The sequence below is a fragment of the Nothoprocta perdicaria genome, unplaced genomic scaffold (assembly GCF_003342845.1).
Source record: "Nothoprocta perdicaria isolate Ctin4 unplaced genomic scaffold, notPer1 scaffold_232, whole genome shotgun sequence".
NCBI classification, from domain to species: Eukaryota; Metazoa; Chordata; class Aves; order Tinamiformes; family Tinamidae; genus Nothoprocta; species Nothoprocta perdicaria.
In genome coordinates, this window is record NW_020455458.1 from 695,981 (window position 1) to 711,267 (window position 15,287).

Genomic DNA, 15,287 nt, shown 5'->3' on the forward strand with positions numbered 1-15,287 from the left:
GAGCCTCCCGCACTGGAGCCTCCCCGCGCCGCCCGCCGCCCCGCCCCGCCGGGGCCGCCCCCCGCCGCCCCCCCAGCGCCGCGCGCCCCGCTCCGGGTTCTGCCGCTTTCATGGACACGCTCCTCGTTTTTGCGCTTTTTCCAATGGGAAGCTTCCTTACCGCTGCCTTTTCCCCGTGAAGGATTCCACCTATTTGTGCCGAGAGCGCCATGGAGCTGGATTAAATGTCCGAGCYGGGCGGCAAGCGGCGGGCGCAGAGGCATTTCTCCGCAATCTCGGTCGCGGATCGGTTGAGGTGCCCGGGCTCTGGAAAGATGTCACCGAGCATCAAAAACTTGGATTGCTTCTCGCCGATGCTCTGCCACTGTAAAGTGGCGTGCACCAACAACACGTTATCCCTCATGTTTGGATGCAAGGTGGGTCTGTGGAAGGGCTTTCCTGGAAACAGGGACCAAGTTTAGTGTCATATCGGTGACTGTCGCTATGTCTCATCTATGCCTTAAATTTCAGGTAAATAGCGTGTGTCTTGTTCCAAGCATTAGGTGATTTTACAGGGCTCTCGGTGCTTGTGACAGGAGTAAGGAATTACTGTGCCTGCTGGTTAAAGATCCCTTTGACCAACGCTTCAAATTTACCGAGTGCTGCCTGTAAAATGTCGTCATTCCCCATTAATCAGCATTAATCATCACGTAATCAGTTTATTGCACTTGGCTTTCATTTTATTCGGCTGTAAAGAATTAAATACACAGGGAACTTGCRCGGAAATGCGGAGCTGGAGATGCCTCCTGACATCATGTTGAGGGAAGCGATTGCTAGTGGCAGGTTTGGGTTTAACGGTGCCCTCGGGCTCTTAGTCATCTTCAGACCAAATCAGCTGYTTGGGCTTTAGAGTAATAAAACATGTAATCTGGTCATTTTTAGGGTAGGAAATGGAATATATTCCATGTCATGTCAAAAATGCTTTTTCAGGAAAATCAGCAGATAATGTGAGGGACATGAGGGGAAGCCCAACTGCTCGAATGGCTCCTTAAAATGGGTTGTTATGTGTGTGAAGTTTCTTTGAGGCTGAGATGCAGCAATCTTGGCCTCCAGAAGTTATTTTGCATTTTGCAAAGCAGTGTTGATTTTTACCCCAAAATTCTGCTAAACAGTTTCGTGTCTGTGTGCATATATACATGCAGCTAAAATTCATATACATAAAACTATTTCTTTTTATACGTGGAAACCACAGTATATATTGTGGTTTATGTATGCATATATAAAKCAGTCTTGTTCATGTTGCATAAATGCTACCTAGTTTGAGAGGGAGGAGTCTGAATTTTTGTGGATCTCTTGACAGTGTGAATGATGTTTTGTGAAATTTAAAGCTGAATGCTTCATTTCCAGTGGAGATCACTTGCTCTTTTTTTTCCCCCTATCTACTTATCCTTCTAGCATTCAAAGATTTTTAATTGTAAACACACCTATTTACTGTTGCAAACTGGAAACTGCTGTAAAATTATATATTTTTTTTCTTACAGAACTGTAGATTAGGTAGAACACATTCTCATGTGTAAAACTTGACTTTGTGGGGGGGGAGAAACCATGTGGAGTAAGGGTGAAAACAGGCTTTTAGTTCTGCCATTTGAACTGCAGATGAGAGATGCTCTTCACTTAAACAGCAAACTGAAAATATCCAGAAATGGCTCTTCAGTCGTTGTGTCTGGTGCAACCAAGGGTTGCATTTGCCGCCATCCTCACACATGGAGTTAATTTTAATAGTCGGGTGTATTAAGGATTCCTGATGTGCTGCAGCTGGGGGCCCCTGTGGGATGTGGGTGCAGCCCTGGGGTGCCTGACCCCATTCCCGGCAATGGCTCTTGGGAATGGGAGCCTGAGGGAACCCCCCCTTGCCGGCAGAGTCCGTAGCTTCCTCTGGGTATAGAGTGTTAGACACGGAAGCAACTCCCGCAGGCAAATGGTACCCAGAGGGCAATGRGGGTTTTTAATAGCATTTAAAGAAATGTTTGCTTCTCTGGCTGTTTTAAGTGTGAGGTTTTTGTTCTATCCAGTAAAAATGTACAACCAGCATAATTTTGGAGACTTCATAGCATGCAAATACCAAAAGAACTGAAGGTTGTAGGTTTAAATAATTCTGAGCTGCTGGAATGAGTCAGATTTTGAGTGTTTTTTATCTTTATTTGAGAGAGAAATAGCCAAGTTGTGCTGCATTAACCCTAAAATGCCCTTATCTTCTGAGGTGGAGTGGTTTTGAATGCTGTGACATACTGAGAACCGAAGGGTCAATGTCTCAATGACAACATATGTTGAACAGCTGCCTGTACAGAGCAGTAATGGAGAATAAGCTGTTCAGTCCTTGCCGTGCAGGGAAAAGCAGATCTCCTGCAGATATTTATAGGAATACCTTATTTTCCTTCCTTTCTAWTTTTTTTTCCTGACCATGTGAAAAGGATATTAACTACTTGACTGCTGTTTCAAGTGTCTTAGCCCTTGATATGCCAGAATGGACAATTAATGCACAATACTATATTTCTTTCCCCTATATTTGTTATTGCACTTATTTTATATTGGGATAGTGTTTCCGGATGCCTGTGAGAGGAAGCATTCCCATGGCACTTACCTTTWTCACTGTCTGTGTGTATCCTGATATGACACTGTGACCAAATTAGCATCTTCTGAGCCACTTGATGCAAGAGGCGACAAACTGAAGCCTCCGAAGGAGAACACAATTGCATCTAAAGGCTGTTTCCCATGTCTGTGGCGTTCAAGCGCTATGTTTTGCTTTAGAAGCCTTTATTGTCTTATTAAAAGGAAATACAGAGGTGTTGCTTGAGAATAGAAGAGATTATTGAAAGTGCTGGACTTTTTAAAAGAATAAAAGCATCTCTCATTTCTCACCTAATACTTCATGYCATCCAGTATGTCATTTATGGAGGCTTAAAATATAATGCCAAATTCCATGCTAAGTCAAGAAGTCCTGAACATACTTAAGCATGTCTCTTCTGTCACTCAGGTCTCTCGTGTTAACCACAGACTTTGCACCTAACTATGTAAATAGTTATTTGCTTGCAACTGGGCTTTATTTGCTTTTCATAAGCCCCCCAGTTCTTACAGTTGTACCAGTTGTGGGGTAAATGGCCATTCTACAACAGCTCCCAAATTCCTCGTTTGAGAGGGAGGCACAAATGTTAGTGGGTGAATGCAGAATAATCCGACATRCGAATGTACTGCCGAATGGGAAATCTGACCTTTGGTACCTGACATGGGAGCTAATTCATTGTGATAGATGTTCTAAGATGACACAGGAAACAAGGAGCAAAACGGGATCTTGGGAGTACGGGCTTTTCTGTGCTGCCTACAAGGTGCAGTTTTCAGAAGAAAGCAGCAATGAGCTGGTGAGTGAGTTGTGTTTGACAGGGAAATATGATGGGTTTGGGAGGACGAAGGGTGGGCTAGTCCTTCTCTATATACTTCCTGATGGATTTAGCTGTACTAATTCAGAGTATAAACTTTATATAGTGGCTAAGATGCCACAGAAAGATGCCTTAGATGCAGGCATGAAGGCATTCCTTTAAGAGCTTTGAATTTTGAGAAAGCTCTGACCCCCAAGGCAAATGTTTCTGGAAAAAGCAGACAAATAGTCATAGCTGGAATTCCCTGCAGTCTGACAGTGTGCATGCTTCCCGTTTGATTTCGCTTTCATTAATGTGACAATGTCAAATCAATCTACTTGCAGACCTATCTGTGTGAAATGCCTCCATCTCAGTTAGTTTCTTGGGAGTCTTTTTAAAAATGTTAATCCAAAAAAAGCTTATTTTTTTTTCCCTCTTTTTATTCAATTATTAGGAAAATGTCAAGATGACTTGTATTTAATAGTGAGCATGATACAAAGAACTTGCTGTTGTGCACCTATCCTTAAGTGAGAGCGCGARAGGATGCAGATCTGGAAATGACACTTTGATTCTGTGCTTGATAAGAAAGCATGTGGAAAATAGGACTTCTGTGTTTGGTTCTGGCCTGCGCGCTTGCCCCCTGTGTTAGTGTGACACTGCATTAGTGTGACAGTGCCTCATAGCTGCACCTTGGGACATATCTGAGTTGCACGTGGGCCGGTGCTTGGCTGGGACTGGTGGCTTTATGTCCATCTGCCTTCCTTGGTGAGGAAGGTGCTGCCTCTTCTGAGGCACTTGGCTTGTCGCTGATCCAGCACTTGCGCCAGAGGATCCTGAGGCTCACGGAGGGTATGCCAGCAGCTGGGATCGCTTCTGGTGTGCTGGAGGCTTTGTTTCTGTGACGTTCTGCAGCCRTTCTCTTAATAGTTGCCTTCGCATGCCAAAATTGTTGGCGCTGATTTCCTCAAAAACTGTGTCCAAACTGTGTCTGAAAGTCCAAGTAGCAAAGTTTGTTTTTTTGGGAGACAGTTGCTTTGCACGAATTGCAGGTATTTGAATGTTTATACTCCTTTGCTTTCCATGTATTGCTTTCCAGTATTGCTTCCCAGGAGCTCTGTGCTGTTGAATGCAAAGCCCTGTTTCCTATTGACTTATATTGCTGGGAAGATCTTTTGAAAGGCCCTTTCAGTTTTATTTTTAGTTAAAATTTTATACAGGATTGGTGAGAGCAAGCATTAAATTTGGAGAGGCTCATACCCATGGCCTAAAACCATAATGTTTTACCACAGTCTTGTTGTATCAGAGAGAATCTGATACTGCCACCTTCTATTTATTTCTCAAATCGGAATGCTTATCTCTGGTTGTTAATAACTGCTTTATTCTTGTTCTCTTTCCAAGCCAAGGGGGCTTGACTTGTGCTGGGAAAGCCAAAGCTTGGAGATGGGCTGTGCAGTTTGCCCACATGTTTTCCTGACTTTGGCTTAGAGTTTTTTACTTGGAGAAGAGGACCTTTTCTCCAGGAAAGAAGGCCAAGTTTTGGTTTGCATTTTAAAAATGGTTTCACTCTCATTCAGATATTAAATATGTCTTGCCACGTTTGTGTATGTACAAAACACAATGCTCCCAAATGTCCCATCATGTAAGACATGGCTTAATTTGTGCTTTTAACATGACTGGGCTTTCRGTGCCCGTCCCATCCAGAAGAGAGCTGCAGATGCTGCCGCCTTTSCCGTTGTTACTGTGTCAGCAGGCAGCTGCGGACACACTTGCCTCGCGGACGGGCTCCTTTCCCGCGCGTGTGACGCTCTGTACGGCCTCAGTSTCACGTGCCCCGTTATGTGCCCGGGTGCTGCCGCTCTGAGGCACAGGGCTCTGCGGGAGGCCCTATTCACTTGGGTTCCTTCTTGTACTTTTCATTAGGGGAACATGTTAAAAATGTAAAACCACAATTTGATAATCTCCCGAGAATAGATTATGCACTAATCTGGGTTTGTTTTCAACCATTTTCCATGTAAAATATATACACGGRCTCAGACCGAATAAACCCAGATCGCTGTTTGAATGAGTTATTAAAGCATTTTTTCTTCATTATGAATTTTATCTATCTTGTATTTTGAAAAGCTTTGTGAAATTTCCACAAAATCTCTTATTTGTTCTCCATATTATGTTGCAGATCCTTTTGTCCATTTTTAATGAGTTTTTAACTGCTGGGCTTGTGAACTTTGGCATGAGGCCGGGGCCTGGGCAGTTTGCAGGGTGACTGGGTATCCCTGTGGTGAGGTCTCATGCAAACTAGCATGGCTCTATTAATTATTTTCTGTCTTTATCACCAGCAAATAATTTTTAACCCAGTCACAGAATAGTGTGGCRTAACCCGTTGGGGGTGAAACCTACCGTTTGCCTGGATGGTTTTTAGAAGTCCCGGTGAACATGTTGTGTCAGAAAAGAAGCAATTTGACTGCATTTTGACCCACCTATAAACCCACAACTGAAGCCTTCAGGACAGTGTATGTCAGGATATATGACAAATCTTCAGCATGTGAGGGATTTGCACTTTAAACTATGATTGCAGAGGAGTCTGCAAAGCTTCTTAGAGTTATGTTTTTTGGCTGCAGCTGCGGGCTTTGCTGGAGAAGGTCCCAGCGAGGCGGCCGGTGAGGCCACGTGCGGCTCCGGACTCCCTCTGGGCTGGCCCTGGCCGTGCTGCACGGCCCTGGCTGCAGAGCTGCACCAGGGACACGAGTGCTCCGCTTGTGAGCAGGGCAGTGATCTCCTGTGGGGCTCGGGCTCCTCTCCTGCCCCTCTCTCAGTGCTGCCAGCCCTGCTCGTGTCTCATCCTGCTGTGAGCCACTTGAGGGCATTAGAGCAGCAGGAAATTAATACTGCGGCTTTCCCCGCTGTGCCGGGCTGGCTGCCCGACCCGGCCGGCCTCCAAGCCACGGGAAGCAGGAGCCGGGGCGGGCAGGGGGCTGTGCAGGGCAGGGGGCAGAGACGCGGGGGCTGCTCCTCGGCAGCGCAGCAGCCTGAAGCTTCCGTGCCCGCACACACGTGGCCTGGGCTCTGTGGCCGTTACGTGACACGTGTGTAGGGGGGCGGGCAGTCTGGGATCTTTCCGAATAAGCAGCACTGGGAATGTTACGTTTCTGTGCATCCCATGTCCTCATCTCCTGTTTGCTCTTTAAAACGCTATCATGGCTGTTTTGGGCTATTTTAAATATGAATTCTGAAGCTTTTGAACGGTTTCAAGGTGACCTTGATTGTTTGGAGAAGCCTTTTCTGGTCTTGAAGAGTGCATCAGAAACCATTAGAATTTCACTTTTAAAATGTTATTTTCTTTTTCATCTGAGATGGTTATAATCCTTGTCAGTGCCTCCTATGAGAGAAATTCCTTCACTACAGCTTTTTYTATTCTTCATCTAAATTATAATGACACGCTTAGCCAGTAAAACATCGTGCATAATCTGTTCTATTAAGCACTAATAGAGTAGMTGGATCTTGGTAAATAAACTTTTCTCAAATAAATCTAGAGACTCTTTCATTACACTTYGGAGTGTCCAAATAACTGTCCTTAATATATGGATCTGCTTTCAGAAAAAATCAAGGGAGTTCTCAGGGCTTAGCCTCAAAGTGTTCTGATTCCATAGAAGTTTGTCTTAATTGCCCTGAAGTAGATGTTCATTTTGTGTGTTTAAGTTTTTCTTACTTTTCAACCTGTGTGCCTATTACAGCTTGTGATGGGAATCTTGTCAGGGCTGAATTGGGAAATGAATCCACCTCGAGATCCCATCGTCCTGTATTTGGCTGTCAACTCTAAGATTGAGTCTGCTGGGGCCATCGCAGGTCACAGTGGAGTCCATGTCCCTTGAGGGAAGGCAGCAACCAGGCAGGGTGGAATTCCTGCTTCCTCTGTGCTCCTTGCGGCTCCAAGGCTTCTCTCCTGGTTGCTGGATCACAGGGAGTGCGATAGTGGAAGTGCCTGCTTGTGCTTTTTGCCTAACACTATCCTTTCTTTCCTATTTCTGATGCTTAACATGATTGCTGCTGCAGCTACTGTCATTCCTTTATTTTGCAAGTTAAAAATAAATCAAATATTTTTAGCATGTGGAAAATAGTTGATTGAAAAAAGGCRAATGCTGAGCAATGTACCATTCCTTTGCTGTAAGGAAAGGAAGGGAGGCTGTATCCTCTGTCCCTGGTGAGCTGCTAGGCTGCTGGGTCATCTCGAGAGACCTGTGCCTTGAGGATGTGAAAAATCAAACTGTTGAGTGATGATTGCAGCCTTGCACAGCTGTCAGCATTCACCATTTCTCCTCTTCCATCCTGTTAATTAGGTCTGGAAGTGTTTTGAGAGAGTCTTGATGCTGTCGCTTTCCTTTTGGGAATGATGTCTTTTGTCTTCTAGCAGTGCTTTGCTTGGCCGGTGTTTATGGGGATGATGCTCATATTGCCCCTGCCTCGCTGGTTCTAACACTTCAGAAGAGTAGCGTCTATCAAGATTGAAATCTTGATCTCAGAGCAGCAGATCTGGCTAAAAGAAGCTCTATCCATGCATCTATACACACACTGAAAAAATACATATGTRTATATATATGTGTATATATACCCATAAAAGACTTTGGGTGATGATCAAAAAACAACTTTGGCAGACTTGCTGATTGATGTGGGAAAAAGCTGTAGAGGCTGATGGGGTTGCAAATAACGAGCTGGCACTGCAAGTTTCTGTTCTTCTGAGTAGTGCTGTCTCTTCCAGAAGATAAGCACAAATGTCAAAGCTAACTTGCTACTGAGGTTGGAGCCAGTTGTGATCTGTTGTTAGGAACTGAAGTGAGCCATAAGGCTCTGTACGTGGTTTTCTGTAAATACTGGGGTATTAAAACTTACACTAAAAATGAAGCARTGTGATAAATGGAACTGAAATCTTTCTTAGGAATCTCTTTTGGAATGAGTAGCTTTCCTTCTGTTTGACTTTTCATGTCTGTACAATGGGGGTAACATATTTGTATGGCCATAAAGATGAGGTGCTGTAAGCAGTAGTCTCCTAGCCTGTCCATGAAGAGATTGTGTTTGGACAGAGGTTTTTTGTTTATGTTATGTATTTTCAATGAAATAAAATGTCAAATTAAGTTGCATTTCATAAACCTTCCCATTTGACAAAGTATATATGCAAACTTCTCTGGGACACCAACAACTGAAACCTAAGGCAGACAAACATGTATGTAAATGATTGAAAATGGCTTGACGTTACTTGATTTTTTCATTTTCCTGTTGACTATTAACTTTTGTTTTAACAACAAAATGTTTTTCATTGCATTACACTATAAGAAGTGAAAGGAAAAGCTTTCTAGAAGAGGGAGCTGGGGACAGCTGCCGTGTACAAGGAGGCTGATCCTCTCCCGGGCCTGTTTTGCAGAAGTACCGCTACCAGGATGAGGACACGCCGCCCCAGGAGCACAGCTCCCCRCACATGGGCAATGAGGTGACGGGTCCCGAGCTTGTTCACGTGTCTGAGAAGAACCTGTCGCAGATCGAGAATGTACATGGATTTGTTTCTCACTCTCATATTTCACCAGTAAAGGTAGGCYTTTYTTTTTTGTATCTACTATGACAACATAGTTTGTGGAAGAAACTTGTAGCAGATGCGTTTACTTCTATTTTTACAGAATGGTTCCTTTGTAAAATCCACTTTGCAGGTGTTCAAGCTTTTGATGAAGTTCTGTACAGGGTTCATGGCAAAAAAATGTACATCACATAAGCACTCAGATAACAAATCTAGGTAGTGGAAAGGTCTTGGATGCGATTGTGTTTGGGCACTGCTGTTGTTGTTCAGCAGGGTTTCGGGGTTTCTAAAAGGATCTAGTATAACTAGTTCCAAATTTGCTTTTAGCAAATATTTTACTTGAGCATCTATAGGAAAAGTGTGATAAAGTAAATATTAAATATCTCTTCAGGCGTGAAGCATATTGGGCTGTATCCTGAAAAACAGAAACCTTAAGACTGTTTCAAAAACTTAGTGGCCACAACGTGTGAAGCTCTGGGGGTTGTGACAGGCAGGTCTCGTGATGCTGGGTCCAAGAACGAAGTTCCATGAATTGGTCTGAGATTTGGTAGTTGAGCAGGGCCTGCTGCTGCCTTGGGCTGTTCCTCATGAGCGAAATCTGCAGTGTAAAGTAACAGTGCAACAGGACTGTACGAATAAGTTGCCCTGAACTTAAAGTTTTCGGAAGATCTTGATTGTAAAGGAAGAACTTTAGGCATGTACTAACTGTTTGTAAGTGAGCTTGTAAGTCCTCTATAGAGGAACAGATTGGATGGTTGTTTGATAATCTTTGTTCTAGCTTTCTCAGGATTTAAAAAATGCTCGTGTTGGTATTGAACATGCTGCTTTTTTCTTTGTTTTTAACCTTTCTAATATTGAAAAAGACACCCATCTGTCAGACTGAAATGCCTTTCAGCTCATAAAGTTTCTTCTGTCTAGGGAATAATTTGCTAAGTGTTGGAATAAATGCAGTTAGAAATTGGTCCTGAATATACTAGAGATACCCAAGGTTCCTCTATTACAGTTAGTATCACTGGTCATCTCTTCCTTTTGGCCTAACAATCTGCGAGAGATTTCTGCATGTTTTTTGGCATTAGTTGAAAATATATTTAGGAACAGTAGCTCTGGGTGGGCTTCTTACACTGTGTTTTGAGCTCTGTTGATGGACAAGATCTTGATTAGCTATATTCACTCTTAGATTTCCATAAGGAAACTAGRTGTCTTACACTTCTCTGTATTTTAGTACCCTAACCCTAAAAAAAAGTGTCTTTGGGGAAATTGTTTTGTAAAACAGCAGTACTAAATGCATCTGTAGCTTTGGGTACAGAGTTAAGAACAGACATAAATGCAAATCCTGCTTTATGGTTGTATGCAGTTTTTTAAAAGTGCTGTAGAGGGCAGCAGAAACAGCCTTTCTGGTGCTCTCGTAGAGGTCCTTGATGGTGTAGAACAAAAATGCAGAATAGGAGTGGCCTTGGTCATAAGCAGAGATGCCTCTTAGTCCCTGGTCTAGGTTTTGTCCTTACGGGAAAAGCATCCAGTGTCATGCACCTTAAATCAGCTTTTGCAGCTTGCTTCGATTCTAGCGTGATTCTCGAAGAGCAGCTTCCAGTTACTAAGAGGACGAGTACATGTCCATTCCCTATAAATTAGGGATATGTAGATATATTTCYGTTTATCACGGTGTAGATGAAGTATCCAGTAACTGATGGTAGTTGACCCTTTTGACAGAGGGCAAGAGCTGTGTAACCTGGCATCAGAGAAGCAGATCCGACCTGGGAGGATCCTTGTCCTCCGTTTCCCGCTTAGCATTGTGGTATGGAGCAGTTCTGTGACCAGTGTGGGAATGTTGAATGGGAGAGAATCCTCCAGAGAGTGAAAGTATCGAAGCCGCAAATCCCTCCTTGCTACTTTGTTGTGCACACTTAGGGGGATGTTTCCAGGCAGGCAGGCTGCTAGTTCCAGCTGTGCTGTAGTGGAAAGTGTGAGATTCTCCCGTGGGAATTTTGCCATCCCAGCGCGGGGCAGCCCYGGTTACTGGGACACGTAGGACAGTGCTGGGTGCCCGTCCAGCAGACAGGGCTGGCAAGAGGGGCCACCAGCTGGGCCTGCAGGAAGGGCTCCTYACTCCAGCTGTGCCACTGAGTGTCGCTTGCTGCCCTACCTTCAGATTGGCCTCTTTCAGTTTAGCGTTTGTTTTAATTGAATAGCTCTGAGCTGAATCTTTGGTAGATAGGATGCCCTGTAAGTTCCTAACTGTGAAGTGGAAGCTGGAGTTTCCTATCGAGGTGACAAGTCTAGAGGAAAAGCTATTACATGGTTTTAAAGTGACAGGTCATGCCTGTCAGAGGGAACATGATGAAAAATATCTGTCCTAAATTGCAGTGTGCCTCATGTAAAGTATTTTTCATGTCATGCACAAGTTGCACTGTTTGTTATTCTCTATTAAGATGTAGCAAGGCAATTCAGTATTAAATATTTAAGTTGAGAGCTTGATTGGGACTATAGTATGTTTCTCTGCTATATTTGTACATTGCGTGTGATTATTTGAGGCTATTATGTTTATTTTCACCTGTAATACAGCAGCTCCATTTTAAAGTGAAAATATAATATATAAGCTACAAAGTCAGGCACTTGAGAGACATAGCATGACTGATGTAATAAATGTTCATCTTTATCCTTTGAGATAAAGATGCTCTCTGATAAACTCTTACTATTACAATATTGATTTCAGTTTCTTTATATCTATTTCCTACCCAAAATGTGCCGGAGCCTGCTTCTTGGAGAAGCTCAGAAGCAGCTGGTGAGCTGATGAAGGAAAGGGTGGTGAGGTTGCCTGGGGTCRGAGGGGACTGGCTCGCTGATCCCAAGCGCTCCCTTCATTTCTCTTTTCTTCAATTATATCCTTCCTGCAGCTTTCTCTTGAACTTCTTACCATAATGCCAGTCTTTAAAGGGTCTGAGGAGAATGTTTGCATTTGGTTGATGTCTTACCAGATAGCCTGCATTAACTGCAGGACATATGTACTCTGGTTGGAGCATTTATACAGGCATTATTAGGCTAATRAGGTACCTAGAAATTACTTAATTGTGATGCACAGTAAAATTTAAAGGACTGACTGACCACGAGAGCACAGCCATAAGCTAATTAAAACATGTTGCACTTGGCATCGTTAGTGTAGCCTGGTGCAGTCACTGCCCCTGAGGAGTGGCCCGTTCCCAATGCAGAGGTGTGGAGGTTGTGTTTACCCACCCAACTGTTGGCTGTGTTCATGCTGTGAAACGAAGKGCACTAGGCCCTTCTGTGGTTCAGCACGCTGTGTGTGTATTCAGAGCACTGAGCATCACTGCACGAGTGACTCCTGTGGGGAAAAGGCAACACAGCAGTGCAGGCAGCTCCGTGATTCACCTTCTTCATTAGCAGCTGCTTGCTTGATCTCATTCAAAGACCATTTATTCTCTTGAGCACTACTACATTCTGCCAGCGTACCTGGGTCTCATATAAAACAGCAAACCCCCTTGTTTCCTATAGCAAAAAATTTTCTTTCGAATGTTTTAGACTCTGACATCTAAACTAATGTTGCTTGCTCATTTAAAGCACAATGTTGGAGTTTTCTTGTGGTTATGTAAACTTATTTCAGTAAGGAGAATCTGTGACTTAATATTCTGGCAATAAATATAACTGAGTTGATGCTTTTCTATTTTTAAACAATGAGATATTTTAAACTAAGAGGAAGTAGTGTCCCCTGTGGAGCTAGAAGACTGTTTTGCTCCAAAATTTTAATTACAGAAATTTTAATTACAGAAATCTCTTTCCTAGGGGAAATATCTGGTAATAGGTCCTAGGCTTCTCTGATAAGGAGCTGAGTAGCTTTAGACCTGCAGCTTTGCTCCAGGTCAGTGTCCTCCTCTGCTTTATCTTTCCCTTTGCCCAGCAGTGTTGGGTTTAGGGGAATTTACACTGTCAGGTGCAGCTTGCATAGGAAGGGGGAAAAAATAAAAAAGAAAAAAAGAAAATACCCCTAATAAGATGCAGCAAGGTGCTGCCTTCAGTTGCTCATTAATGGAGCCTCTGTTCTGCTTTATGCCCTTCTCTTTTTACTTGCAGCTCTAGAGAATTCACTGTTTCAGCTGTCTTTCATATCTGAAAGACCCTTGAATTTCCACGTTAGCTTTGGTCAGGCTAGTCCTTTTTTATGGACATCCAGAAGGGATGCGAAAGCTCAGTCAGTCTCGTTTCTATCCTGAGAAAGCCTTTTCTCTCTAAAGAGTAGAGTCAGCAAATACCCAGGGGTAAAGGTACAAAGAGGAGGCAAAGACAGTTGTGTAGAGAAGTTTGGCCCTGCTGATCTGTTTGAACATATACTTAGAGTTTATCTCATTGATGCAGGATTCCAGATTTTCTTATGTATTCATAAAGGAATCCCTGAAAAAAGCTCTTAGAGGTATTAAACAGTCACAGAATAAGGAAAAAGTYTAGATGGTTTAATTGGGTTAAAAAGGGAAACAAACAAAAAAAACAGAAAAGGGGAAAGTGAACAGTGAGAAGTAATCATGATGAATGGGAGGTTGCAAGAAGGATCTTGAAAGAAAAGGTCTTCTCATTTCATCTTCCCAGGGGAATGAGAGCTCAAGGCTATGGGTTAGAATAGGTTAATGGCAAATCATCTGCAGACTCAAAGGCGAAAAGGAATACAGGGTATGTCTGGAGATGCAGTAGGGAACAGAAGTGAAAATGGTGTCGTGGAAATCTGCAGTGTTCTGGCATGTTGAGGACTGTGTCTGGCTGCTTACTGCAGAAGGTGCATCCAGCTGGAAGTGGTTCCTAGAGAAGGTTAAGAGCAGAGACCCGGAGCAGCAGTACAGTGAAACATCAGTCTGTTCACTTTGGGAAAGAGCTGAGTCAGAGGKCAATAAAACGTAAGTCATGGTGAGTAAAATTGTGAAGATCAGTAGGAAATGRTTATCTCCTAGATCAAACTTAGCAGGTGATGGTGTCCTGGCTGCCCCTAAATGGAGTGATCTCCCTTCAACCTCTGACTCGAAATCCTTCAGTCAGTGATGGCCTCTTGGTTCYTGGATGTGGCCAGAAGGTATCACAGCTCACGTTCCCTGTGTCCTGCCCTTTCTCTTCAGCTGGAGGGACCTTTATTAATTATTTTGAATTAATAAATATGGGAAATAGCTGCTTACATGTATGTGTGCATATGTACCATGKGCTTCCATTAATGCAAAAGAACCATTTGTCTCTGACACTGAATCTTGTTCTAATAACATTAATAGCTTCCATTAATCTCCCCTCATGCCAAAACTCTTGATCAAATGTCTTTGTAATTTGGATTAAAATAGACCTCCCTTTTCATTAGGTGAGCAGAGAAGTCTGTGTACTGAGGGTCACTGTTCTTAGTCTGGGGAACTACAAAGGCACGTTCAATGTGGGCCAGCAGCCCAAGGGGTTGCGGCTCTCCACCTGCCCCAATACATTTGCCTGTTTGTATTATTTCCTAAAAACTGGCCCTCTCTGAGCAGCTAGACAAGGTTCCCATGAAGATGCACTTTCTATCTAGGAATTAGAAGGCTGATTGGCATTTGTTTGTAATCTGCAAGGAACTTGCAATCTGTTGTCTTTGCCTAAATGAAACTTCATTACATCTTTAGGAAGTCAGTCCTCTGACTTGCATGGACATTATATAGGGGAATAGTAGAAATTGTAAAACAAAAATAAAAACTTGGGGTTTTGTGTGCATCATTACAGTATTCATTTTAGGGCTGGTATCACCTTTGTCTGTTGTTGGCAGGGCGAGCTCTGCAATTTCTACTCAAAATGTCTYGCCCAAGTTCTAGGTAGGCTACTACTTTTAGAGCTCCTCCAAATGACACAYATACGAATGTGTCAAGAGCTGTTAGTTCTCATTTCATGTTAAGCAGTAGTTGATCAAATCTGGCCCTTCTAAGTATGGATCTGCTCAACAACTTGCCAGCAGAGACAAAGAGAAACTGTAACAGATGGAATGTGGATTAATGCAAACGTTAACTTAAGATACACTAATCATCAAGTCATCCTAGCAACTGGTTATACCCTTCATTCCCTCCGAATTCGCAATGCAGTTGGGTTCCTTTTGCTGCATTAATAAAATATAAATAAACCTGCAGTAAACAAGGATGTTTGTGTCGGTGTGGCATGCCAAAAGGATGGGCAGGAGGTTCCTGAGGAGCATCCGGAAGAGCAGGCGCTTCCGCCTGCACTGCTTGGTAAGTAGTCTGAGGTGCAAGGAGACAGCTCTTCAGTTAACTTCTACACTCAGTATTTTTGCTAGAAAGGCCTCTTTCTAGAATAATTGTGCCAGCAAATTTGTTTTG

General features: G+C 43.3%; 1 protein-coding gene across 9 annotated transcripts in view; it reads left to right on the forward strand.

Annotated features, from left to right (window-relative positions):
* The window catches only part of DLG1 (discs large MAGUK scaffold protein 1), a 122,042-nt gene that overhangs the window by 31,256 nt on the left and 75,499 nt on the right, over positions 1 to 15,287 (forward strand). For 5 of the 9 annotated variants that reach the window (XM_026039515.1, XM_026039516.1, XM_026039517.1 and 2 more), the window contains exon 4: positions 8,803 to 8,967. In XM_026039515.1, coding sequence (XP_025895300.1) covers positions 8,803 to 8,967 — 165 coding nt within the window. Of the gene's footprint in view, positions 1 to 224; positions 417 to 8,802; positions 8,968 to 15,287 lie in introns of those variants that run through there. The other 4 variants (XM_026039519.1, XM_026039522.1, XM_026039523.1 and 1 more) reach the window with 2 other exon arrangements.